Source organism: Castor canadensis, chromosome 2 (genome assembly GCF_047511655.1).
Source record: "Castor canadensis chromosome 2, mCasCan1.hap1v2, whole genome shotgun sequence".
NCBI lineage: Eukaryota > Metazoa > Chordata > Mammalia > Rodentia > Castoridae > Castor > Castor canadensis.
This window is the reverse complement of record NC_133387.1, coordinates 162839827-162866804: the sequence shown is the minus strand read 5'-3', so window position 1 is coordinate 162866804 and position 26978 is coordinate 162839827. Positions and strand designations below refer to the sequence as shown.

The window sequence follows — 26978 nt, the reverse complement described above, 5'->3', positions numbered from 1 at the left end:
CTGATGTATGCTTGATAGGCTATGCATATTTTGTAGATTTTAGATCAATGTTCATATATATCTGTTTGTTTTATTTTATTAGTTATTTCATTTCAATTGTTGTGTATCTTCACTGGTTTTTGTTTGTTGAAAGTCCTTATGAAACTTTTCATTATCGTTGTGGACTTGTTTATCATTTTTTCAATTGTGCTAACGAATTTTGAGTTATACTTTTAATTTCCCTATAAGATGGTACATATATTCACAGTAAATTCAGATTTTATCATCATGATATAGTCTTCTCTAGTTATTCTTCCTGTCTTAAGGTCTCATTTTTCTGATATTAACAGAGCTATATCACTGGACTATTTCTACTTCACTCTCCTTCTACAGCACAGCCTCTCAGGGTCCCAGCCAAGAGTACATTACTTAACAAGGGTCCCTGTTACCCAGTTTTCCCACTATTATCCTTGTGAGAGTATAAAGGCTCCTCCCACCTTCTTAGTAGCTTTCCTTGAATAAGTAGGTGTTTCTAGTAGAAAAGCTACCTGGATGTCTCCTTGATTCTTTGTTTTCTTCTCCTAGATCTTTGTCTTATAATTCTTTGTTGTAATGCAAACATATTTAAAGGATTGTGTAGCTACTGTCAGCAGTAATGTTCATCTCTGTTACCTAGTACTTCCGTTTGGAAGGACAAGAACCTGTTTTTACAAACTATAACCTGTACATCACAGGGCAGGAGCAAAGGTAGCATCACCATGAAGGGTGATGTTCTCATTCCTAGACAGTAGCACTTTGAAGTCCTAGGCACTTTGTACTCTCAGCTCACCTCCATGCCTAGTGCCATCAGCACTTCACTCTTGCTCTGACTGGCTTTCACTTGCCAGTGTGAATCTGTTCCTACCTCTCAAGTCCTCATCCTTTCCAGGGCTGGGATTATGGGTTTGTGTTCATCAATGGACGTAACCTTGGGCTGCATTAGAAGACTGGGCTTCAAGAAACACTTTACGTTTCTGGGGTCTGGCTTCATCCAGAGGTGAATTATCCCAACCCCTGCCTTGTGGTCTCATAAACTTTCAACTTGGTCTTCATCCTTAGAACACAAGATGCAGTGTCTTCCTCACCTGGAAGTAATGAGGTTTAACCTTTCTTACTGTCAATTTTCCATTCCTCCAGATCATTCTGTTTGAAAAGATGAAAAGTGGTTCATATATGCAGTCTACAGACAAGCCCAACTGAGACTGTTTTAACACATTTCTTGGACTGTTGGAATTTAGCTCTAAGTAGTTCTTCAGATTGCTTTACTGCTAAGAATAAAAAAACACAGTATTGTTTGCAATGGCAAAATCAGAAAATAACCTAATAACTAACAGAATTAACAGGGGAATTGTAATGGATTTTATGGTATATCCACATGATACCTATTTTTAGCCTACAGTCGTCACAATATTTAATGACTGATTTATCTAGTTAAAGGTTAATCTTTAGCAGGTTCTTATTCTCTGATCAAATGTACAAATCCAGTTTTTGCCTTCTCATACTCAAATGAAGGAAAGACAGTGCTCTAGCCTAGGGAAGGTTAAGGAAATTCCTTTCTTGTCTGAGAGAGTACTGCACTGATGGCTGGCACATGCATGGTCTCTGTCCTGTGTGTGTGTGTGTGTGTGTGTGTGTGTGTGTGTGTGTGTGTGTAGGAGAAGGAGGAGGAGGAGGGGCAGAGGAGGGTAGAAGGCAATTATCAATGTCTTTAGGCAGTTTCCTGAAGCTATTTGTCTTCAAGGTGACCTGTTATATCATATCCAACCAAAGATGAAACAGCAAGTTGGTTTTTTGATCCAGACATGTGTAACATATGTAAGTGACAGCAAAGCCTGGTCCCAAGTCCTCTGTGTCTCATTCCTCTTTGGCTATCTGGGTATTGTTGAGTTTCATTCATAACTTGGGAAGATTTTAAAAATCCTTTCAGCAATCAAAAAATCTATTGAAAATAAGATTTAGGGATTATTCTGATAAACTTTTTCTTTTAGCTCTCACAGAGTCAAAATTTTGTCTTCTGAAAGTGCTATCCTAAGTCTGTCCTTTTATATTTGATTAAGAATAAAGTGTGCCTAATCTCTAACACTTTCATCTTTGCTTCATAATTGTTCTTTAGTTCATCTGGATATAAAATGGTTAATCCAGATGTAACTGCATATGATTTTGAAGATTTTTCCCTTATGAAATTGTTAGGTGGCAAGAATTTCTAAAGAAATAAGTAATGTCCCAAAGATCCCTGCGATATTATCTGTAGTCAAACCACAGCAAATGTTATGCACCAAACAATTCTACACTTGATCTTAGCCAAAAGGCCGAGAAGCAATAACAATTCTAAAATACATATTTTATATTTTATTTTATTATCTTTGCTTTGAACTGAGGGCTTCACACACCAGACAGGCACTCTACCACTCAAGCCATATCCCCAGCCTTTTTTGCTTTCATTATTTTTTGAATAGGGTTTCCGATTTTTGCCCTGGGTGGCCTCAGACCATGCTCTTCCTATCTATACCTCCAGTGTAACTGGGATCACAGGCATGTGCTCAGCTTGTTTGTTGAGAAGGAGTCTTGCCAACTTTCTGCCTGGGTTGGCCTTGAACAATCCTCTCTATCTCTGCTTCCAGCATAATCTCACCTTAATCACAGCCTACATTTTATATTCTAAAAATGATATCTTTTATGTGCATTTGTTGGTCAAGAGGATATCATATTCTTCCTAAAGTTATAGCTAATGTGCTTTGCTAATTTATAAAATATTTATTTTCCTGTGTATTTAACTATTAGAAAGTTCTTAATGATTGTTTTTGGAAATTACATTAATAATTTTCCCAGTAACCTTTGACCTTTGTTTTATTTTACTTTAGCTTATTGATAAAACTTTCATATTTCACTTCATGCCACATCTCACATTCATACCTATATTTTGAAAGTGAATGTTCAGTCATTAACCACAAATTCCAAGACACATCCAGTTCTCCATTCTGGTGAAGAACACGGTGCATTTGAAAGTAAGCTGAACTGCAGTGATGCCCTAAACAATGCCAGCTACCCCTTAAAGCACATCTATTTTGCCATCTCAGACTACACTTCGTCTTCTCTTTCTAAACCCATTCCAGTCAACTTCTCCTACCTCATGACCCCAACTCCTTCTGAACTGTCAGTTTGGTCCAGTTACTAATATCTGACACATGCTGCATCCATTGGTCAATTCTCAACCTTTCCTTGATTTGTCTCTCCAGAAGCATTAACACAGTCCATCCCTGGTCACTTTTCTCTCTCTTGGCATTCAGGATACGCTGCTTTCTGACTTTTCTTCCTTCCTCAACTCCTTCTAGCCCAGTTGATTTCTCCTCTTTTCTCATTGAGTGTGCCAGGGCTTATTTTTGGTCCTCTCTGTCATATGTAGTTCATTGCTGATGTCATTTGGGTTATTTTTCTCTGTTAAGTCCTAAATTGATATCTCCATCCCGGGAGTCTTTCCTTCACATTAGCTTGTACATTCACGACCTTACAAGATAGAGTCACTAGGATGTTTCATATACATCTTTTTTTTCTTTATTCATTTATTCATATATGCATACATTGTTTGGGCCATTTCTCCCTGCTGCCCCTCGCCGCCTCCCTTTCTCCCCTACTCCCTCACTTCTAGGCAGAACCTGTTCTGCCCTCTTCTCCAATTTTATTGAAGAGTAGACATAAGCAATAATAAGAAAGACATAGCGTTTTTGCTAGTTGAGATAAGGATAGCTATACATATGTATTACAACCCGAATTGATTAATCTCCACAAGACTTCTTCACTACTTCCAGGTCACTTTCCCATTGACCTCTGTCATTTTAAGGTTACTGTATTAGCTACTCTGCAGTGCGGACATCAAACACTTTCAAGTTTTGGATTTCCTACCTATCCCCCATTCCTCCCATATGTGCTCTCCCCTTAGTGTGTGACCCAAGTCTAACAACATTATTGCATTTGTTTTGGATCTAAAGTCATTCACATCCTTTGTTAAGTTTACTCCTAGGTATTTGATTTTTTGAGGCTATTGTAAATGGAATTGTTTCCATATATTCTTTCTCAGCTTGTTCGTAATTGGTGTATAGAAAAGCTAATGATTTCTGTAAGTTGATTTTGTATCCTGCCACCTTGCTGTAGCTGTTTATGGTGTCTAGGAGTTTTTGTGTACAGTTTTTTGGGTCTTTAAGATATAGGATCATATCATCTGCAAATAGGGATATTTTGACAGTTTCTTTCCTTATTTGTATTCATTTTATTTCTTCTTCTTAACTAATTGCTCTGGCTAGGAATTCCAATACTATGTTGAATAGGAGTGGGGTAGTGGGCACCCTTGTCTCATTCTTGATTTTAGGGGAAATGGCTTCAGTTTTTCACCATTAAGTATGGTGTTGGCTATAGGTTTGTCATATATAGCCTTTACAACGTTCAGGTACATTCCTTCTATTCCTAGTTTTCTTAGATCTTTTATCATGAAGTGGTGTTGGATCTTATCAAAGGCTTTTTCTGCATCTATTGAGATGATCAAGTGGTTTTTGTCTTTGCTTCTGTTGTTGTGCTATATTACATTTATTGATTTGTGTATGTTGAACTACCCCTGCATCTCTGGGATGAAGCTGACTTGGTTGTGGTGAATGATCTTTCTGATAAGTTGTTGGATTTGGTTTGCTATTATTTTATTGAGGATTTTTCCATCAATGTTTATTAAGGAGATTGGCCTATAGTTCTCCTTTTTGGAGGTATCTTTGGTTTTGGGATGAGTGTAATACTGGCTTCACAGAATGAGTTAGGCAGTGTTCCTTCCCTTTCTATTTCGTGGAAAAGTTTAAGGAGAGTTGGTATTACATCTTTTTTAAAGGTCTAATAGAATTCAGCAGAGAATCCATCAGGTCCTGGGCTTTTCTTTTTTGGCAGAATCTTTAATGCTGCTTCAGTTTCATTTTGTGTTATAGAGATATTCAGGTGATTAATATCCTCTTGGTTCAATTTTGAATGGTCATAAGTATCTAGAAATTTGAAATTCAAGATTTTCAAATTTATTGGAATATAGTTCTCAAAGTAGTCTCTGATGATTCCCTGTATTTCCCTGGTGTTTGTTGTTATCTCCCCTTTTGCATTTTTGATTTTCCTGATTTGGGTTTTTTCTCTCCTCATTTTAGTCAGGTTTTCCAGGCATATGTCAATTTTGTTTATTTTTTTCAAAGAATCAGCTTTTTGTTTTGTTGATTCTTTGTATGGTTTTTTTGTTTCTATTTCATTAATTTTGGCCCTTATTTTTAATTATTTCTCTACTTCTATTTGTTTGGGGTTTTGCTTGTTCTTGTTTTTCTAGAAGTTTGAGATATAGCATTAGTTCATTGATTTGTGATCTTTCTGTCCTTTTAATATATGCACTCATGGCTATGAACTTTCTTCTTAGGATTGTCTTTGCTGTGTGCCATAGGTTCTGGTAGGTTGTGTTTTCATTTTCATTAACTTCCAGGAAACTTTAAATTTCCTCTTTTACTTCATCAGTGACCCATTGATCATTGAGCAATGTGTCATTCAATTAGTTGGATATTTTCTGCTGTTGTTTTTGTTGTTGAGTTCTACTTTTATTGCATTGTGATCAGACAGAATGCATGGTATTATTTCTATTTTCTTATATTTGCTGAGGCTTGCTTTGTGCCCTAAGATATGATCAATTTTGGAGAAAGTTCCATGGGCTGCTGAGAAGAATGTATATTACACAGAAGTTGGATGAAATATTCTGTAGACATCAGCTAGGTCCATTTGATCTATGGTATGATTTAGCTCTAGAACTTCTTCATTGATTTTTTTGTTTGGATGACCTATCTATTGGTGATAGGAGGGTGTTAAAGTCTCCCACTACCACTGTGTTGGAGTCTATATATGCTTTTAGGTCCTTCAGAGTATGTTTGATGAAATTGGATGCACTGAAGTGGGGTGCATATAGGTTGATAACTGTTATTTCCTCTTGGTGTATTTCCCCTTTTATTAGTATGGCGTGTCCTTCTTTATCTTGTTTGATCAATGTAAGTTTGAAGTCTACTTTGTCCAAGATAAGTATTGCTAATTCTGCCTGTTTTCAGAGGCCATCGGCTTGGTAAATGTTCTTCCAGCCTTTCACCCTAAGGCAGTGCTTGTTTCTGTCAATGAGATGGGTCTCCTGTAAACAACACATTGTTGGATCTTCCTTTTTAATCCAGCTGCCAAATGGTGTCTTTTGATGTGGAAGTTAAGTCCATTAACATTCAGTGTTAATATTGATAGGTATGTGGTGATTTCTGTCACTTAGTTGTTTTTGTTGTTTAAGGGTTTGATTGTGTGCAGCTGAATCAGTGCTACTCTCTGATTGCTTGTCTTTTCTTCTCCTGTGGTTTGTTATTGCCTGTCCTCTCATGGTTTTGTTTGCTTTCATTTTCTGTGTGCAGAATTCCTTGGAGAATCTTTTGTAGTGGTGACTTGGTGGTCATATATTGTTTTGTTTCTGCTTATTGTGGAAGACTTTTATTGCTCCATCTATTTTGAATTATAGTTTTACTAGGTAGAGTATCTTAGGGTTTAAGTTATTTTCATTCAGTGCCCAAAATACCTCACTCCATGCCCTTCTTGCTTTTAAGGTTTCCATTGAGAAATCTGCTATGGTTTTGATGGGTTTACCTTTGTATGTTATTTGGTTTTTCTCTCTTACAGACTTCAATATTCTTTCTTTATTCTCTGTGCTTGTTGTTTTAATGATAATATATCATGGGGTAGTTCTATTTTGGTGTCCTGGAGGCTTCCTGTACCAGAAAGGGCCTAACTTTCTCTAGATTTGGGGAATTTTCTGTTATTACTTTATTGAATATATTATGAATACCTTTTGTTTGCACCTCTTCTCCTTCTTCAATGCCCATGATTCTCACATTTGGCTTTTTGATGAATTCAGTGAGTTTTTGCATATTCCTTTCACAGGTCTTGAGTTGTGTGACTAATAGCTCTTCAGTTTTCCTTTAATTTCCATTTTATCATCAAGTTCTGAGATTCTGTTTTCCACTTGTTCTAGTCTGCTGGAGTGACCTTCCATTGTGTTTAGTGTTTCTGTTTCATCCTTTTTTCTGAGGTTTTCCATATCATGGGTCATTTCCTCTTTAATGTTGTCTATTTTTGTCTTTAATTCATTTATCTCTCTATTTATAGTGCTCTTTGTTTCACTTTAGTGTTTATTTAGGGCTCCTATGAGTTCATTTATTTGTTTCTGTGTCTTCTCATATTCTTTATTTTTGGTGTCTTGAAGTTTCTTGAGTGCCTCTTGTATGTTTTGGTTAACCATGTCTAGTAACATCTCCATGAAATTCTCAGTGATTACTTGCAGGACTTCTTCTTTGAGAGTGTTTTTATGGACATCATTGGGTTCCTTGGCATTATTTATCTTTATTTTGTTGGAGTCCAGAACTGGTTATCCATTTCTTTCATTTCCCTCTGAATCCTGTATTAAATATTTAGGGGGTGTGGAGAATGGTTTCCATCCCTTTTTCTTCTTCCCATCACTCCACTTGGTACTGTGCAACTATGTTCTTGATAGGCTAGTTGGTGGTTTCAGTCACCCGTTTTCTTTCCCTTGGTTTAATTTTATTTTGTGGCTGTATTGGGTTTTTGACTAAGTGTATGTGTGCTATTTCTGTCCCTGGTCCAGTTGTAACTTAGTATTAACTAATTTGCAATAATAAAACTAACAAAAAAAAAACCCCAAAGAAATCAACAGGGAGAGATGAACAAACAAACAAGCAAAACTCCAGGTTCAGGAGCAATAGAATTTCAGTCTTAGTTTAAGTTCTGGTGTTACTCCTCCAGCCTCCAGTCCTTTGTTGGTATTTAAGCAGAAGCTCTGTCATAGGCTCACCAGGTGTTTGGCTTGCGGGTAGTTTTTTTTTCTTCTGTCTTTCAGCGGCAGCTGCTTGGTCATCTCTTCCCTCAGTGAGGTGTGGCTGTTTAGTTTACATGCTGTCCTCAGGTTCAGGAGATCAGCTCTGTAGTCTACCAGCTGTCCTGTTTTGGAGCTGGCTTTTCTCTGTGCTTGTTTACTGGGGGCTTGTTTCTTTGCTTCACCCCTTTCTCTGGAGCAAGGTCAGTGATCTGTCAGCTGGCCCACTGCTGTCAGTGTATTGTGATGGTTAGTTGTTTGTTTTTCAGTTTTGCAGAGCCGTTTGACTTTGGGTGTTGCTCACTGGCTCAGGAGATGAGCTTTGTAGTCTGCTACCTGCCCTATTTCAGGCAGTGGCTTATCACCCGCCCGCTGTCGGCCTTCCTGCTTTTCCAGCCATTTGTTTACTGATAGTTCTAGCAGAGATTAGCTCCTTGCTCCTCCTCCCCTCTGCAGAGTTCCTGCCCTTTCTGCTGTATGCTAGTTTTCAGTTCATTGTTTATTGTTCAGTGGTTTTTTTTTTTGTGTGTGTGTGGGTAGTCAATCTGCCCAGGGGGCTATGCTGGTTTATCCCTTGGGTGGCTGGGGGAATACTGTGTGACATTTGGTGCTCACCTGTTTGGTCTGCTGAATGTCTCCCAAGCAGGTTTGGAGCCCAAGGCTGGTGGCAGTGGCAGCCCACCTGTTTTCTCAGTGTAACATGGTGTGGAGAAGCTTTCTACGGGCCAGGGGTTCAGGGTGTCAAAGTTTTGATTCTCCATGGTGCTTTATTTCTGCCAAGTGTGGCTCCACCATCTCAGCAAGATTTTTGATTCACAGAGCTCATGCTGTCTGCTTTTGCCCCCTAGTTGCCATCTTTGATCCTCCTCATATATATCTTAAGCTCAACAAGTCCTAACCCAGTTCCTAATATTTCCCACAAACCCATTTCTCTCCCAGTCTTCTCCATCTCAGGCAATGGCAACTCCATTTCTCACAGATTCTCAGGCCCAACATGTTAAAGTCATTTTTGAGCCCTCTTTACTTCTGTCACCCCACAAACAAACCATGAATTGCAACAATCCTCTTGCCTTTGCTTTCCAAATATTTCCAGAAGACTAACACCTCTTACTACCTCCATTGCTCTCCTGTTTGCTTGAACCAACATCATTTCTCACACAGTGCTATATTTTGGATTTTGAATGTTTCCCAAAGGCCTATATTTGAAGCCTTGATCTTCTGAATGGTGTTATTGGGAGATAGTGAAACCTTTAAAAGGTGGGGCCTAGCAGGAAGTCTGTATTTGGTATGCACTCTCAAAGGAGATTGTGGAATCTTGGCCCCTTTCTCATTCTCTTCCTGGCTATTTGCTTCCTGGCCATGGGGTGAGTGGTTTTGCTTGCCACCCACTCTCTGTTATAAGTGTTGCCTCTCAGGCCCAAAGCAACCAGTCCAACTGATCATGGACTGGAATTTCTGAAGCTGTGAGCCAAAATAAACCTTTTTTCTTGTTGATATGAAATAACTACCCTACTTTAAGAAAAACAAGAAAATAGTTTATTCTGAGCTTAATATGAGTAACTACAGTACTGAAACACAATACAAGTTACGCTAATGATATGCTCCACTGTGGAAGAGGTTATAGAAACCTTTATAGTTTCAGAACAAAGGAAAGTTATGAATCAATTTGTTTACAAAATATGCAGGTAAGGTCATCAGGTAGGCTCAGCAAGACAGGTAAATCTCTTCTGTGGAGTTCAGATGTTACCTTATCACATTCTGAGCCTTTTAGTCAGTAGAGGCTAGAGGTCCATCAGGCTTAGCATACATTCCAAGAGTCTTAAAGAGCAGTCGTGAGTATGTTAAGTCAGATGCAGAAGTTGATAGCAGAGAGCTATTAAAAGGAACTAAATACTGCCCAAGATAACTTTAGTGCTTTATCTGCAACATTGCATCTCTTCACAGTCACAATGTTTTTCAGTCTGCTCTTGAATATGGATGTGGCTTTTTCAGAGAACTTGAGTTCACAGTTTTATAAGTTGAATGTCTAAGGTATTTTGTCATAGTAACAGAAAGCTGACTAATATGGACTGCAATAGCCTCCTAAGTGATCTCTTTTTTTCTACTCCTGGAGATTCTTTAACATGTAGCCACAGTGATCCTTCTAAGTTATGATCAATGTCATGTCCAAAGCCTACAGTGACTTCCATTTCATTCAGTCTTAAATACCGTACATGACCTGGCCCTTGCATTTCTCTGACCTCCTTTCCTGCCTTCTCACCTTCACCCTTTTTTTCCCATAATTGACCTCTCCACCTTTCCTGGAACACCTGGTCATGTTCCTGCCTGATCTCCCTTGTACTGGCTGTTCTTTCTGCTTGGGCAGCCTTTCCTCAGGTAGCAACATGCATGGGTAATTCCCACTACTTCCAGCTCTTCACTTAGGAACATTTTCCCAGGAAGACCTCCTCTCTGCATGCCCCTCCCACTTCACTCCTAATCCTCTACCTTTATCGACCTTTTATTTTTGCTATGGAGTTTATTATCTTTGAATATACTCCTGGTTTACTTATTAACTTTTCTTCCTCAGCTAGAATGAGTTTCAAAAGAAAGGGATCTTTGCCTCTTCTGTCCACTGATGTAGCCCAAGCACCTGAAACAGTGTTCAGCAACTAATGGATGATTATTAAAAATTTGCTGTTCATTTCTTAATGAGTAAGGAGGTGTCGAATTTGATGTTCCAATGGTTTGAAGCTGCAAAGTTACACTTTTGGCCTACTAAGGCTAAAAATGAAGTTCATAGCCTCCCCACGAATGCACACAAGCTCCTTTGAGTCCCACTAACACATCTTTTGGGCTTTGAAACCTTGTCTATCTCTTAGCTCTGTTTTCCTTTTTTTCCAAGGCCCAACTCTGCATCCTAGAATTTTCTATGTCCTTTTTGTCTAGAGTGGAAAAGCCCCTCATTTACTCCCAGGAATTTCCGCATGTTCTTAATCTCCTTGCTCAAGACCCTGAACTGTCCAGGATGGGTGGGGAGGGCTGGGTGAAGGTGTCTATCAGCATGAAGGAGGTGTTCCATCTTAGGCAGGGGCTCCAGTGACTGTGATATTATAGAAGTCATATTTTGCATTTTATCCTTACGTCTTAAAAGAGGTCTTGCCAAATATTCTTCTAAAATTCAGATGTACTGTATTTAAAGCATCAGTAGAAATGAGTTATGTGAATGACTGAATGACTGATCTATAAACTTGTTACCTATTCAAAATACAAAGTGAAACAGCGATTGAGCTTAGTTTGATATGATTATTTTTCTTGTGTGTCTCCACTGTGCCATCCTGAATGATGGCAGCTTTTATTCTCCAGGGCTCCGGGGTATAGTGTTACATACATTTCTATTCTCCATTCACTATTTGAAACATGGGAATTTTTTTTCCTGTACTGGGGATTGAACTAAGGGCTTGATGTTGTGCTCTATCACTTGAGCCACACTGTCAGTCCTTTTGCTTTTAGTTTGTTTTTCAGATAGGGTCTTGCACTAACTTTGCCCTGGCTGGCTTCAAACCACCATCCTCCTGTCCACGCCTACCAGGAGCTGAGATTACAGGTATGTGCCACTATGCCCAGAAGAGCATGGTAATTCTTAAGGGAGTGCTGTGGTCCCTAGTTCTGTTGGAACAAAGACTTAAAGCAGGGGGCTGAGGATATCAATTGGACTTTTCTCCTCCTCCTCCTCCTTCTTCTTCAGTGCTGAGGATGGAATGCAGGGCCCCACACAAACTATGAGTAGTGTGAGTCCACAGATCTGGCCTTCCTACAAGATTAAGGACTGATTGATTTCAGCAATGAGTTATGTGATTTATTTCTGACACAAATTTAAAACAAGGGGCATAGGTGTGTGCTGAAGAGTTCAAGGTTTTTTTTTTTTTTTTATTGCTGGGGATCACATCTAGGGCCTTGTGCAAGTGCTCTACCAGGGAGCTACATTCCCAGTACCAATTCAGGGTTTTTAGAGCCCATGTTAGTAAGAGTTTACTAATAAATGAAAAAATGGAGAAGCTGGAATTGCTTGACAACTTGGTACTGTCCTGATGTTTAATAATTCTGCTACTGGTCAGCCACATGCAAGAGTGAGGGATGAATGTGGGATGGGTGTACTTATACAGGTAAAAGTACTACCAACTTTTGACCACAAACTGAGGTCTTTTTCCCTCTCAGAATTTAGGGACCAATCCAAGATATAGTATTCACTGGGCAGAAAAGGAAAGTGTTATTCTTGGCTAAGAATAGAGTGAGAGATAGAAGAGCAAAGAAATTTTCACACTGTTGGGAGTCAGGAGGCTACAGATATTGGGTAAAGGAAATGAAGGAGAGGAACAGACTAATAAAGGAGGAATATCTATGTATTTTCTGTGAATGGGCAGAGATTTTCCAGGAATTCAGGTGCCACCTCTTTTTGTGTCTTTTATGGCTCTTTTTGGCCAATGGTGGTGGTATCATTTACCATGCAGATGCAATTATAAAGAAGTTAGAGGTTGTCTGGTGTTCACTCTGGCAGCTCTTTTCTATACAGCTGGTCTCTATTAGCCCACCTAAAGAGGAACTTCTGGCTTATAGGCACCCCATCTTCAAATATAAACAAGATTAGGATGGGGTAGACATTCATCTATGTCACCTACACAGCACAAGATTATGGCAGGGTAACACACAGGCCAACCTCTGACACTTTGTTTATGTGTCTTTATCATTTAACTATTTATAGTTAAATGAAATGATTTCATCATAGTTGTGTTACCATAACCAGTGACACTCCAGGAAGGAGTACTCCTAAAGGAAGAAGGCCTCCATCTGGCCTCTGGGTACAGAGTTCTTCATGTTGTCGCAAAAAAAAAAGAATTTTAGGGCACATCGAGTTAGAGAACAAGAGTTTCTTAGTAAAGCAAGGCAGAGGAAAGACAGAAATATAGTATTCAATCCAGACACAGGTGCGGGTACATCTGATAACAGGTGCAATGAGTGTGCTAACTTCAGGGGTATTTATGTTGAAAAAGTGGGTTTGGGTTTGGCTCAAATTTGCCTTAGGAAAGAGTGCTCCTCTTTGTTATGACGCCTGGTATATTTACTTGCTTTTGGAGTTACATTGTCTTATCAATTGGGCCCAAAGATTCGAAGGCTGGGTCACAATGACATAGATGTTTGAATACCCCTTTAAACAAAGGATGGGTCCTGCCAGATGCTCCCTTCAGGACAGGTGTCCATCCTTGAGATAAGTATTTTTCTTTGTAGACATTTGTTGTGCCCAAAGGAGTCATTTTCCAAAGACTTATCTCCCAGAATGTGTCTTTCATTATGATATCCTTGCTCAGTTCTCAGAGTGCACTAATTTCTTTTGGGCAAGTGGGCAAAATCAAGGGGAGAAGGCTGCTCTTTTTCCCAGTTTTTTATTTCCTTTTTAGTGAATGTTGCAGTTTGTTGAGGAGGGTGTAAGGCTTAAAGCATAGAAAGCAGTGTCTATTTGTTTTTAATCAAGCTATTTGGTAGTACAATACTTATTTGTAAATTCCTGCCTGCTGCTTCCCATGCCTGAATCTTAGCAACAGTCAAGCAGTCATAGGCATAGCCTTAGCAAAGGAGAAAAGGCACTGATTTTGGAAATTAGTATTTACTGATTTCTGGGGCTTACCACTCTGTCTGCATGCTCTAGGGATGCTTCTGGCCCTGCCGTCACAGCTGCACTAATCGGAAGCCACAGCCCCTACTGTCTGATTTTGGCAGGTTGTTTTTCTGTCTTGTTTACTTGTTTGCTTTTGTCTCTGTTTAAGTTTTGCTTCTTGACTAAAAAGGCCCCTTCCCACCAAACTGCATGCCTTTGTTCCAAGAACTGAAATTTCAAGTAGCTTCTGTCAGCTTTACAAGTTCAATTATGTATATGTGTGGGAAATGGATTTAAAACATGCAACGGGGGAGATAGTCTAGAAACCTTTATGCTCTGAAAAATCATTTGTCCCCCTGAAATTTCCTTCAGTACAGTCTGAATTTTGCTCCTGGAAGGAATTGGTTTGTGATTGCTAGAAAGCATACATTTCACCCAAATATTAGCTACTGTCCTTTGGGACACGATTCTGTACCAGAATCCTTTCCTAAATTGTGAGGATGTTATTTGGACCTTTTATTAATTTATTTTTGGTGGTGGGTTTGAACTGAGGGCCTCCCACTTGCCAGGCAGGCACTCAACCACTTGAGCCATGCTCCCGCCCGGCCCGCCCGGCTTATCTGAACCTTTTAGAAGTAAAAATGACAGTGCGGGGAGTGAGGATCAGAGTAAGACCCAGAAAGCCAAGGACAGAATATTTTGATTTCCACGGGCCACCTCAGAGCTATTACAACATTGAACCAAGCTGAGACATAAAATATGCCTACAGAAAATTCTGCAACGTCCTGGCTTTTCACATGAGTTGTTCTTCAAAGATTTTTTTCCCCCCTTCAAAATCTGAATTTCTCTAAGAGTTTGTCGTTTGCTCCTGCTCGGTGGTCACCTTTAATATCTGCTTCCCAATGCTGTGAGGTGGGGGCTGTCTGCCCCAGCATTCAACGAGCACGAGAGGACTAACACCGACCCAGGGTTTCGGCACCTGTCTGCATTTCACGTGCAGGAAAAGACCTGAAACTTGGAATGTCTCTCAACTAGGGGGAGACCAGCAGCTGCGACCCCGCGAACTTCGGGGGAGCTGTGAACCTCCAGGGACTCGCTCTGTCCCCGCCCGCCGCAGCAGACTCCGCGGAGAACCGCCCCGCCCCGCCCCGCCCCGCCAGGCCAGCACCCGGTCGCTGCCCCTCCCCCCGCCTACGTGAGGCCCTGCGGCGCAGGGGCGGGGCCTCGAGAAGCAACCAATGGGTGTTAGCCGGCCGGCTGGCCAAGGCACAGTTGCCTAGGCGACCAGCACGCGGCCCCGCCCGCCGGGCCAGGGCTCCCGCGCGCTGCAGAGTTCAGGCTGGAGTAGGAGCCCGGGTCTCTGCGCGCCCGAACGCGCGATGACCACGTGGAGCCTCCGGCGGAGGCCGGGCCGAACACTCGGACTCCTGCTGCTGGTTATCTTGAGCTTTCTGGTGCTCCGCAGGTGAGAGAGAGCCCCGCCTAGCACCTGCGGGACTCTGCACATCCCAATCTTGCACACCTCGGGTGCTCAAGTCGCTAATCCCGAGTTCCCTCGGGAAGCAGTCCCCGCCCTTTCTTTTTTCTTTTGGAGCTCTGCAACATCCCGGAGTCCTTTTGCGCCTCCAGGAACTCTGATCCTGCCTGGAGATCCAGGCCTGTCCGTGACACCTGCCAGGCACTGCCCTTTGAGTCCCCAGGCGTCAGCAATGTAGAGCTTTCCAGTCCTCAGCACCTGTGATGCTGGGCTCTGCTACTCGTGGACAGTCAGTCCTCTGGGGAGATCGGCAGAACTGGTCTCCACATCTCAGACGCCGCCCATTACTGCTCTGCCTAACAACCTCCTGCTTTTCTCCCAGACCCCCACAGTTCGTCCCAAGTCTGCAGGGAGTCTTCTCTATGCCCCAGAGACCAGCTCCCCAGCTCCCACAGCCTTGGTCGATTTAGTCCGACCAGTACGGTCACCAGGATGCTTCCAAGAGTCCTCCTAGATCTTTGGCCCTGATTTATTTTCACCATGCTAGTGTTGGTAAATGGATCTTTTCTCTTTCCTTTCACCATCACCAGAGTATTCCTACCCCCACCCCATTTGCAAAACATTGTTTATGGCAAGTTGTAGGATCCAGTGATAGAATGATTTGCCTACCGGCTGTGTAAAAAAGTCTTCTGGGTGGGTGCTGTACCCTATTATTTTTCCAAACTATATCTATTTATAGGAGCCTATAGCCCTGACCATCTTTCAGGTCGATGCCTGGCACTTTCCATATTCAAAACCTGCCTTGTTGCTAGGAAGCAGACCAGCGGCATGGAATGGTCTGGTGTTGGACTTGAGGAGCCACTGGAACTGATGGTGGGCACACCACCCTCAGCTTTGGCTTTGTCTTCTTTTCTGCCCCCCTTTTTCATTCTCTGGACTTCACTTAGGATACAGGGATTTTTTTAAATGGATATAAAGATCTGAGGTTTTTTTTTTCCCCTACCAGAAGAACACAGGTAGAAACTCTTTACATTTACACTGTTTCCAGACATACATTCCTTCTTTGTTTCTGAGATTGTGAGGATGTCATAAGATTTGTTTGGAAGAAGAGAAATGGATCTTTTCTCACTCTGGGACCCAGAAACCTTAGGAGGCATTTCATTTCCCTATTTATTCCCAAGACTTTTCCCATCTTGATAATGATCTCTAGCTTATTCTTCTTTTAAAGATTAGTCCTGGCTTTTGTAGAAAACTCAGGTTTCTGGGAGACACAAGGCTGATGCAACCCCCAGAAGAATCACTGAGGGCAGAGGCAGCAGGAGCATCTTGTATACAGCAGGTGTTAAGAAGCCTGGGCTCCAGAGAGGTGCAGGTGGCTGTTGTCAAACAGGAGTGTAGCTGTCTGTGCACGGGTCCCAGACAGGTCACTGTGAGAGGCAGCATCAAAGGGCTTGGGACTTGTCAGGTAGCATACTATTATAGTCCCCAGGAAAAGGTATGGGAAAGAGGCTGGGTGTTTGTTGTTTTCTGGCAGGTCAGAGATGAGGTGTCAGGGAGCTGACTGGGCTGTCAAGAAGCCTGATCTCCTGACAGGTGAGTTAACTGTGTCTCCACCCAGGTGGATGGCCACAGTAGGGTTCAGGCTGGGGCCTGTGGAGTGGCTGAGGAATGGCAACAGAGAATAAATAGCTGTGACTCAAGCCTGAATGTACTTTGAAATGCTTAGGAAAGTTGTTTCTGCTACCCCTTCTTTCTCAGCAGGTAAGACAGAGGCCAGAGAAGCTCTGAACCAAGTTCAGAACCATCTTTTAGGAGCCTTTAGAGTACATGTCTTTTGGCATTTTTTTGATTGTTTCATTCTCATGGGTGTTTTCTGCCCAATTCCTTCTGTCTGACTTTGGCTGTACACCTGTGAGTATGAGTTGCTCTAATAGTTCTGGAGGTGGGAGGGAGGAGACTCTTTGCCTTTCCTTCTTCCTGGCTTACCCCAGCCTTGACAAGGTCATTACTTGAGTGGGAGGTGGGTGCCTCTCCCAGCTGTTGTTGGGGAATGTTGGTGTGACCAGTGAAATATATAGGTCACATGGAAACTGGCCCCTCAGCTCACAGCTTTGTGGTGCCCAGCATCAGAACCAGCTCTTCTCCTGAACTTCAGAAGGCATGTATTTGGAGGGAAGCTGGGAGGGCAGGTGTTTGGTTTCTAGATTTCTTTTTTTATTTTCCTAGAAACTTTTCCTTTAGTTGATTCATGATCAACCATAGCTGTTGATTATATGAAATCTAAGAAATAAGAGAACCAGATTGGCTTTTGGGGAGGATTTCAACCTTAGATTTTATTTTTTCAGCTTGAGCAATGATTTTTCTTAAGAACTACCTTTACTCAAGTACAATAAGTATACATAGTTGATAAGCTTTTAATATATCTATATATCTGGATATAGATATATATTTCCACCTGGGAAACTACCACCACAATTAAGATCATGATAATATCCATAAGCCTCCCAAATTTCCTTGTTCCTTTTTGTTATCTCTCTCTTTCCCTCCTCCTCACTCCTAGCCCCAAGTAACCACTGATTGCTTTCTGCCACTGTGTGTTGGTTTCCATTTTATAGAGTTTTATTGAAATGTAATCTGAAGTGTGTACTCTTTTTTGGCTTCTTTCACTTAGCAGTTACTGTGAGATCTATGATGTGTATATCAGTGTGAGCCTTGTCTTTGAGCCAGTTGCCTTTCCTCTTCCTTCTTCCTTCTACTCCTTGAACACAAGAATGCCTGCTTGATATGATCAAGGTATGGCTCCCACTGTGATTTTCCCCTTAATATAAATGTATCACTGAACAATAATTTATTCAGCCTTGCATCTCTCAGGCCTGAAATTTTAGCTGGTAAAAGTTGAGAGAGAAGAAAACCTCCAGTAAGCAGCCAGAACTAAGCTCCTATAAAGGATAGATTCATTTTCTCTGTGTCATTCACTATTCCTGCACAGCTATTATTGGGGTTCTAAAAACTCCAAGCTCTTCCTGAGGAAAGAAAATGGAGAAACCTATTAAACTCTTTGATAAAGGCAGATAACTTAGCAATGCAGGTCACTTTCTTTGATCCAAATCATAGCCTGTATTCCAAAACTATGTGGACAAATTGTGCCTGTCTTTCTGAGCTTCTGTAAGGTTATTGATTTTATGAGCTTTGCCTACTGTAGGACTCTACTCTGCTTGAGGCGTGAGTCATAGTCCCTGGAATGTTCAAACTCTTTGCTGCTCTTTCATCTTCTAGTGGTGAAGTTTTCAGCATCCAGGAAGTGTCTCTTCAGCAGGATTCTTATAGCGTCATGCTAGCCAATCACAGAAGGAGACTAGAGTCATCTTGGAGCATTGACGTTATCAAATTTGTAATATAAAGGGTTAGGAAGTGGGGGGAGGGGGGAGAAATGACCCAAACATCGTATGCACATATGAATAAAATAAATAAATAAATAAATAATGCTGCTGAAGCTAAAAAAAAAAAAAGGGTTAGGATGCAAAGAGATGCAGAGCCTCAGCAGCAGATATATCAGAAAGTTGGTGAAAAGGTTGTTCCCACCTTAGGTCAAGGAAGTAGCAAGTGAAATCAAAGTACTTAGTCTTTGATGAACTGACAGAGTTCCATTATGTCAACTCAAATGCTTCTCTAGAGAAGAATTCAGGAGATGCTGGAGTTTGGAGAGTGAGTTCAGGACATTTTGTACCTGAAAAAGACTGGAACCGAGGATCTGCCTCTGACTCTTCCAGTCTGCCGTCTCAGCAGAGGCAGAGTTCTTTTAGCATGGGGATATTTGCTGTTTCCTTTCCACTCAGCCTTTACTTTTTCTTAAATCTGCTGCTCTGCATGTTGAAGGCTATATTGTAAAAGAGATCTCCTTATGTGCAACTGCTCCTGGGATGGAAGGGCAGTCACAGTAAGGAAGCAAATACTTCTTAGCTGGTATCTGCCTGTGGGAAAGTCAGTGGATACTCACTGCTCTGTATTGACACTCAGCAGAACAGTGGGGTCACTCATTTCAAAAACAGATTGTGTTTTCCATAAAAATTTAATGTGAGAAGAGGTAATGGTAACTATTCAGAGGATAAAAGGGGATCTAATGAAAAGAAAGTCTGTCTCCCGGCCCCTAGGAACCCTTTCCCCTCCCTCCCAATAGAAGCATTGCGGATAATGGCTTCTTTTAGAAGTATCCTATATAAGAAGATAGCTATATGTACTCTCCCGTTTGTCCATTAGACACATAATTTATTTAAGCAGCCCTCTATTGATGGGCATTGATTGTCTGTAATCTTTTAGCTACTAAAGTAAATAGAGTCACAATGAATTATCTGTTGGGTATATTTCTATAAATAGAATTGCTGATCATAACCAATATTCATTTTAAATCTTGGTATTTTCAAAATAGCAATTCCAATTTTGCTGGTTCAGTGCAAAGGAGATTTTGAGCTGAATTCTGTTGTCTAGAGAAGAAATTTCGTTTATTTATTTTAGGGCAATATAGCTTCCTTGGGTCTTGTAAAAACTAACCCATCTCTCAAATACCTTTGTCAATGTGATGTGTTGTTTGCTATTTCATGAAATAATTCCATTTAGACTCTCAGAACATCTTCAAGATCAGAGGGTTGCTTTTAAAAGAAGAGCCCTTTTGAATCATCAGACCTTTCGCTTTTCTTTAGGCTGAGACATAATTCATCAATTAATGAGGCTATCAATGGAAAATTTTCCCATAGTGAATGTATAACATCACAGAACATCCCTGTAGTGGTTGCTGTTGTTATGTGTTGAGTTACTAATGAGGAATTTTGTTATTTCACTGTTGGACCTCAATGTGTTGGTCTACTCCAGGCTTCATGTACATGGTTCCTGCAATATTTACAAAGCATTGCCCTCTGAAACACAGTATTGTTTAATGGTCAGGTAGGTAGGCACCTGGCCTGATTCCTGGAGCTTAGGTGCTGACTAGTTCCTGGCTTGCCTGAGAGTCTTTTCAGAGGGAAGGGCCGAGGTGCTAGGATTGTAGTAGTGTCTTGGACGCTGTGTCTTTGAGGAATGCAAAGCTTGCTTTGGGAACAGAAGGTCCATGTTATTTGGGGGTGTTGATGCTTCTTCCAGCAAGCAAGAGCCCAAAGCACTGGGCTCAGACTAAGGGATATCAGGAAGCTGGGCTAGCCACAGGGACTGACTTCTGCTTCTTTGGGGCTGCAAGTTCTTGCACCCAAGGATTGGTCCAAGAAACAGTATTTGGAAATAGAGACCAGAGCCAAAGAGTGAATTGCTCCTACCTTAGGCCTTTCAACTCCAACTGCTGAGGGCAGAGAGAACAGGGTTGACGAGAGGGGGGATTGAAATGCCCCAATTGGACTTCATGGGAGCCTATATCCAAATCAGAATCTTGAGAGCAATGAATAGAAATTTGCATTCTTAACCCAGGTGAGGAGATTGCTACGTAAGATGTCTTGGGCAATTTAACACACTTTCCATCTAAAATCATGGTCTTTAGCCTTGCCCATTAGATGAATGAGTAAGAGAGTGTTTTCTTGGTTGCTGTGTTTTAACATGATGCCCTGGACTTAGATTCACTTGAACCTCTGCTCTTGAAGACACTAGTGGGTAGCAGGGTACCTGGAATTGAATTTGTAAATGGTCATCTCAGAAAACCAAGCATGTATTATGTATATTACCAAAGTAATCAACCCTTGAAATCAGCAAAGACTTGTGATCTGGGAATAAAAGGCTTATTATTGTAGACTTGGACCACAGGTACCCAGCTTTCCCATACCCTTGGGTTCGCCTGCCTTAGACTGTGTGAGTTTTGCCTGGTCTTTGCTGCAGGTCATCAAACTCCTATTTGTATCTGGTGAGACTGTGGTGATCACATGTCTGATGGAAATGATTAGATCCACATAAGGCCTCCCATCCCTGGTACTTACTAATCAGGGTTTGCAGGATCTATAGCCAAGGCAAAGGATGCCCTCAGGCATGGCAAGAGGCATTTCAAGACTGTCTGGATTAGCATACCTCCTTCAGGGAGCTCCTTCAAGGAGGTGACTGGATCTGTTCTCCTCCTACCCCAGCTGTCCTATAAGGCCCTCTTTCAAACTTGAGAATCCATTCATGGGCCCATTCAAAGTGACAGAGGTGCCCTTTTCCATCCCAACATATCCACCCAGCATCCCTTAAATTCCCAGGAACATGTTCCTGCCTCCTGGAGACTGCCTTGTACCTTTTGTCCTCAAGATCCACCTCAGTGATCAATAGTAAAGTTTCATAAATCTTCACTCCTACCCTGCTCCGTCACAGAGCACAGCCTGATGAGAATTCCTCATCCTAGGGTGTGGTACAATCAGGGTCTATTTCATATCCTTTGCTTCTTGCTTCCTTTGCAGCCTGTGTTTTGTCTTTAGAGCTTGCATAGCCTACAACATGAACAGTGAATGCTCTCTTTGCAATTGCCAAAGGGAGCTGGCAGAGATGGGCTGCACAGGTCTGATATGCGTGTGAGGCCTCATCAGGAATCCTGACCCATGTGCCTTCTTCCAGGAACCTTGCCCAGACTGTGAACATGGTCTCCCCTTTTCTAGTGGAGGAACAGAATATGACTGAGTGGAGTGTGCTGAGCGAGCACAGACTGCAGGGCACGGCAAGGCCTGCTGATTGAGCCACTTCCCTAACCATCCAAGATATAGAAGCAATGGAAATGGCAGAAGAAAGTGTTGATATAGATTCCCACTCCAAAGAAGGCAAGTGTCCCTGGTTTCATTCAAGAAAATTTTATCATGAATGAAGTAGTCACTAGCAAAAACAACAGAAATACTGGCTTCTTCAGGGTATGGTTGAGCTCCTTGGTGACAAGCCTAATTTAGGAGTAAAGTCCCTCTGACATTTCAATCAGCCAGAGGTAACCACCCAGTTGATATTTCCTTTATGTTTTTGTTACTGAGTTAACTACTCAGGAAATTATGGGGGTTATTCTTAATACGATGATCATTAGTATTAACGATCATGATTAGTGCTAATGACCATTTGCATAGTGCTTCGTTGTTGGTGCTTGAAGCTCTAACTTGCATCATCTCATTTTCTCATTGTGAGCTCCTTGGAGAAACCCGACATTTATCATCCTTATTTTCTCACCAAATTCATCTCTTTTATTAAGGTATCAACCAGAAAATGTCCAGAAAGGAAACACTTGAATTCTCTAGAATTCAACAGCTAGCTTTTTTGTTTGTGATATTTATTTCCTGCCTCTTGATAACTGCCAAGAAGAAATTTTTTTTGTTAAAATCTAGAAATGGTAGAATACAAAGACACTAAAGAGAAGCTCTATCCAGAGAAAGACTGTATATGCAGAGATCGAGAGAGAAGGCACAGATTGGTGCTTCTTCACCTTTAGCATTGGGATCTGATTAAATTGGAAATTTTGTTTCACTAGGTCTCAGTTTTCCTATGTTTCTATATTTCTAGCCAGCTGTGGATGAAAATCCTGTCTTCAGACCAATCTGGAGAAGTTAGCCTAGATTGTTCACCAGCAGGGCACAGATAAAGGTGTCTATTATTGGCAGGGACCATGTTGAAATGAGGGTCGCAGACAGCCTGTCTCCATCTTTGCCACTGTGTGGAGAGGCGGAAGCTTTTGCACCTGTAGGATCAGTGATGTGTGCTTTGGTCAAGAATGAGAGACTGTGCTTTTCAAATTCTGGCCAGAGAATAAGGATTGCTACCTGGTGAAGTGATCACTAAATTGCATTGTCATTGCCATAGTGAGACTGTGGGAGCTGGGAGTGGTGGTACACATCTGTAATCCCAGCTACTTGGGAGGCAGAGAGAGGATTGCAGTCCAAGGTCATCTTGGACAAAAGTGGAAATCTTAACTAAAAAACAATTAAAGCAAAAGGGCTAGTGGCATGGCTCAAGTGGTAGAGCACTTTGCCTAGCAAGTGCAGGGGCCCTGAGTCCAATCCCCGTTACTGCCATAATAATAACAATAATAACAACAAAAATAATGATGGTGATGATGAGATTGTGCCAGGCTTTGTGGTACACACCTCTATAATCATAGCAGTTTGGAGGCTGAGATAGGAAGGTCACGAGTTTGAGACCATCAAGGGCTACATAGCAATTAGAAACCAGCCTGGGCTACATAATGAGACTGTTTCAAAAAATGAACCCCCCCAATGAGATTGTGTGTGTGTGTGTGTGTGTGTGTGTGTGTGTGTGTGTGTATTTTCACCCTTACACTGTCAAAATACACCCCTCTTATTTTTGAGATAGGCTCTTTTCATAGCCCGGGCTGGCCTTGAATTCATGATCCTCTTGCCTAAGCCTCTGGAGTACTACGACTATAGATGTGTGCCATCACACCCTAATAAAATGCTGGGTTTTTTTTCTTTTATTATTCATATGTGCATACAAGGCTTGGGTTATTTCTCCCCCCTGCCCCCACCCCCTCCCTTACCACGCACTCCGCCCCCTCCCTCTCTCCTCCACCCCCTCAATACCCAGCAGAAACTATTTGCCCTTATTTCTAATTCTGTTATAGAGAGAGTATAAGCAATAATAGGAAGGAACAAGGGTTTTTGCTGGTTGAGATAAGGATAGCTATACAGGGCATTGACTCACATTGATTTCCTGTGCGTGTGTATTACCTTCTAGGTTAATTCTTTTTGATCTAACCTTTTCTCTAGTTCCTGGTCCCCTTTTCCTATTGGCCTCGGTTGCTTTTAAGGTATCTGCTTTAGTTTCTCTGCGTTAAGGGCAACAAATGCTAGCTAATTTTTTAGGTGTCTTACCTATCCTCACCCCTCCCTTGTGTGCTCTCGCTTTTATCATGTGCTCAAAGTCCAATCCCATTGTTGTGTTTGCCCTTGATCTAATGTCCACATATGAGGGAGAACATACAATGTTTGGTCTTTTGGGCCAGGCTAACCTCACTCAGAATGATGTTCTCCAATTCCATCCATTTACCAGCGAATGATAACATTTGGTTCTTCTTCATGGCTGCATAAAATTCCATTGTGTATAGATACCACATTTTCTTAATCCATTCGTCAGTGGTGGGGCATCTTGGCTGTTTCCATAACTTGGCTATTGTGAATAGTGCCGCAATAAACATGGGTGTGCAGGTGCCTCTGGAGTAACCTGTGTCACAGTCTTTTGGGTATATCCCCAAGAGTGGTATTGTTGGATCAAATGATAGATCAATGTCTAGCTTTTTAAGTAGCCTCCAAATTTTTTTCCAGATTGGTTGTACTAGTTTACATTCCCACCCACAGTGTAAGAGGGTTCCTTTTTCCCCGCATCCTTGCCAACACCTGTTGGTGGTGGTGTTGCTGGTGATGGCTATTCTAACAGGGGTGAGGTGGAATCTTAGCGTGGTTTTAATTTGCTAAAATGCTGTTTTTAAGAAAAAAAAAATCTGTCCATCCAGTTCTTGCTCGTATTAGCCTGGGGCGAGTCCAGCAGGTGCCTGGGTGGGAGCTCTAGGGAAGGATCAGGTGAGCCTGCTGAGTACTTCAGGCATGGAAGGCAGAAGGGAAAGCAGAGTGCTTTCTTTGGAGGAGATATGGTCAACATCAAGGGAGACACAAATTCTCCCTTCTGAGGTGTAGGAAACTTCAGACAAAGCTAAATGGTCAGAAGCTTCAGCCAAGGAAAGAGCAGAACAAAGAATGACTAAAGGAAGGCCCAGTGGGAACTTCATCTACTCGGACAGAGATTGGCAGGGTTTACTATTTGGAAAAGGCCAGCTATTAAATATTTTCAGCTTTTTATTTATAGTCCCTATTAAAGTTCCTTATGTGTACTGCAAAGCATCTATGTGTAGATGGTAGATGTGGTGATGTGCCAATAAAACTATTTATGGAAACTGACCTGTGACATTCATGTCATTTTGAATGTGTCCCAAAATACTATTGTTTTGACTTTTTTTCAACTAGTTAAAAATGTGCAAATCATTCTCAGCTTACAGGATTCAGAAAGACGGGCAGGCAGGATCTGGCCACTTGTTGCAGTTGGTTATGCCCAGGCAAGGGGCTGGGTTGGTCTGGTAGGATCTCATTGTCCTTTGTTGTGAGATTTTAGAAACTGTAATAAGATAGAAGCCTAGCGCATAAAATATTATAAACTCAAATTGGGAAAATGGCCAGGTGGGAAGAGTTCCATATTAGGGAAGTAAAACTGACAGAGGCCACTCTCTGTAAGATGCAAACATGCTAGCACAAATTTCTTTCACATCATGGTAAGACGCCTTCAGTACACATCAGAGAGTATTTCATTTTTCCTGACCCTCACAGCTCCTTTCTGAGCAGGTGGGATAGACCGTCTCTATTTTACAGAGGAAGAAACTCATGTTCACAGAGATGGTAACATTAACCCAAGGTGACAGTGCTGCCCAGATTCATGTCTACATCTTCCACTTCCAGATATTGTTTTTGTTTTCTCTCCCCCTTATTGGTTGTCCTTGGAAAGACTGAGTCTTCACACGTGAGTTTCAAGTCACTTGTTGGAACATGAATAGGTCCCTGGTGATCCACAGTAGAAATGTAAACCTATAGTTTCAGAGTGAGTTTTGAGGCTGGGGGCTGTGAGAAGTTGGAAGGAGCAAGTAAAAAATGATTTTATTTGCCCATGAATGACCCTAGAAAATTCCCAAGTGGTCAGTGATAATCATGCACTGGCCATCCTGTTGGCATTGGATCCTCCTGTCTGGCCCTCAGAGTCCAGTCCCTCCTGAAACTCAGGAACTGTTTTATGCAGAGGAGTCCTGCCTAGTAGTACGCCCTCTAGTGCCAGGAGCTGCACTGGAAAGGGGTCAAGGAAAAAGGTACCATCTAAAATTTGCCTTTGCCACAGATGCACTCAAGTTCTTGTTTTCTGTTTTTGACTTTCCTAAACCTTCTGGCTGAGAACTTCCAGCTCCCAGCTGCTCTCTCCACTCTCTTTCATGGCCTTCAGGAGCCTAAGTGGAGAAGGAGAATTCTAGGAGCACTGATGCACTGGGAGCAATTTGAAGGGCTCCCCATGACCAAAACTAAGGATGCCAAGAGGGACTTTTAGATGGACTACAACTGTCTGGCAGCCTTCCCAGGTGGGGCTGTGCCTTGCTGGGTTATCCCTTGACTGATGCTTGATCTTCAGAAAGTAATTAAGATCTGGAAATCTGGTTGATGAATTGATACTGGCTTAACCCAGCTGCCTCTTTCCAGGTGTCTGCATCCCAGATCGGGTACCTGTGACCATGAGGGGGCTCGGAGGTACTGTTTCTAGTAGCTGCTGCTTTAATGTTTGGTCAGATGGCCTAGAACAGCTGGCCGTGGTAGGAGCTGAGTTCCTGATGTTAGAGAGCAGTCCCCTTCCTGTGTAGTGTGACCCTGCCTCGTCCTCTCTCTTTTTAGCACATGTGTCCCTTCATGTTGAACGTTGTGTTTGTCTTGTACCTGGCTGCAGCATCAGCTTGCTCCTCCCCTGCAGTGGAGCACAGCCCAGTGAGTGGTACTGAAGAAAGACAACTTCCAAGGTTTGGCTAAGTGGAGGGTGGGAGCCGTGCCTGACTGCCCCGGGAGCAGGCTCTGTCAAGAGAGAGAGAGAGAGAGAGAGAGAGAGAGAGAGAGAGGCTGAGGGTCTTCGAAGGAGGCAAGGAAAAGGGTCTCCTCTCTGTGCCTGTGCTCACTGCTGCTGAGGAGCTCTGAGGCTCCATGAGGCCCTTTCGCTTTCCAGGTTGGACTGGAGCTCTCTCATCCCTCCATGGCTCCGGCACCGGCAGTTGGGGCTGCAGGCAAAAGGCCAGAACTTTATGCTGGAGGACTCCCCTTTCTGGATCTTTGGGGGCTCCATACACTACTTCCGTGTGCCCAAGGAATACTGGAGGGACCGCCTGCTCAAGATGAGAGCCTGTGGCTTGAATACTGTCACCACGTGAG

General features: G+C 42.1%; 1 protein-coding gene and 1 pseudogene across 7 annotated transcripts in view; one reads left to right on the top strand and one right to left on the bottom strand.

Annotated features, from left to right (window-relative positions):
• Positions 1–2182: 2182 nt before the first annotated feature.
• Positions 2183–2339, bottom strand: LOC141420953 (U2 spliceosomal RNA; annotated as a pseudogene).
• A 12532-nt stretch (positions 2340–14871) lies between these two features.
• Positions 14872–26978, top strand: part of Glb1l2 (galactosidase beta 1 like 2) — a 46224-nt gene continuing 34117 nt past the window's right edge. Inside the window, exons 1-3 of one of the 7 annotated variants that reach the window (XM_074066303.1) lie at positions 17041–17200; positions 26454–26575; positions 26776–26973. In XM_074066303.1, the coding sequence (XP_073922404.1) occupies positions 17126–17200; positions 26454–26575; positions 26776–26973 (395 nt within the window). In that variant the 5' untranslated portion in view covers positions 17041–17125. Of the gene's footprint in view, positions 15031–16655; positions 16804–17040; positions 17201–23565; positions 26313–26453; positions 26576–26775; positions 26974–26978 lie in introns of those variants that run through there. The other 6 variants (XM_074066301.1, XM_074066302.1, XM_020151355.2 and 3 more) reach the window with 6 other exon arrangements.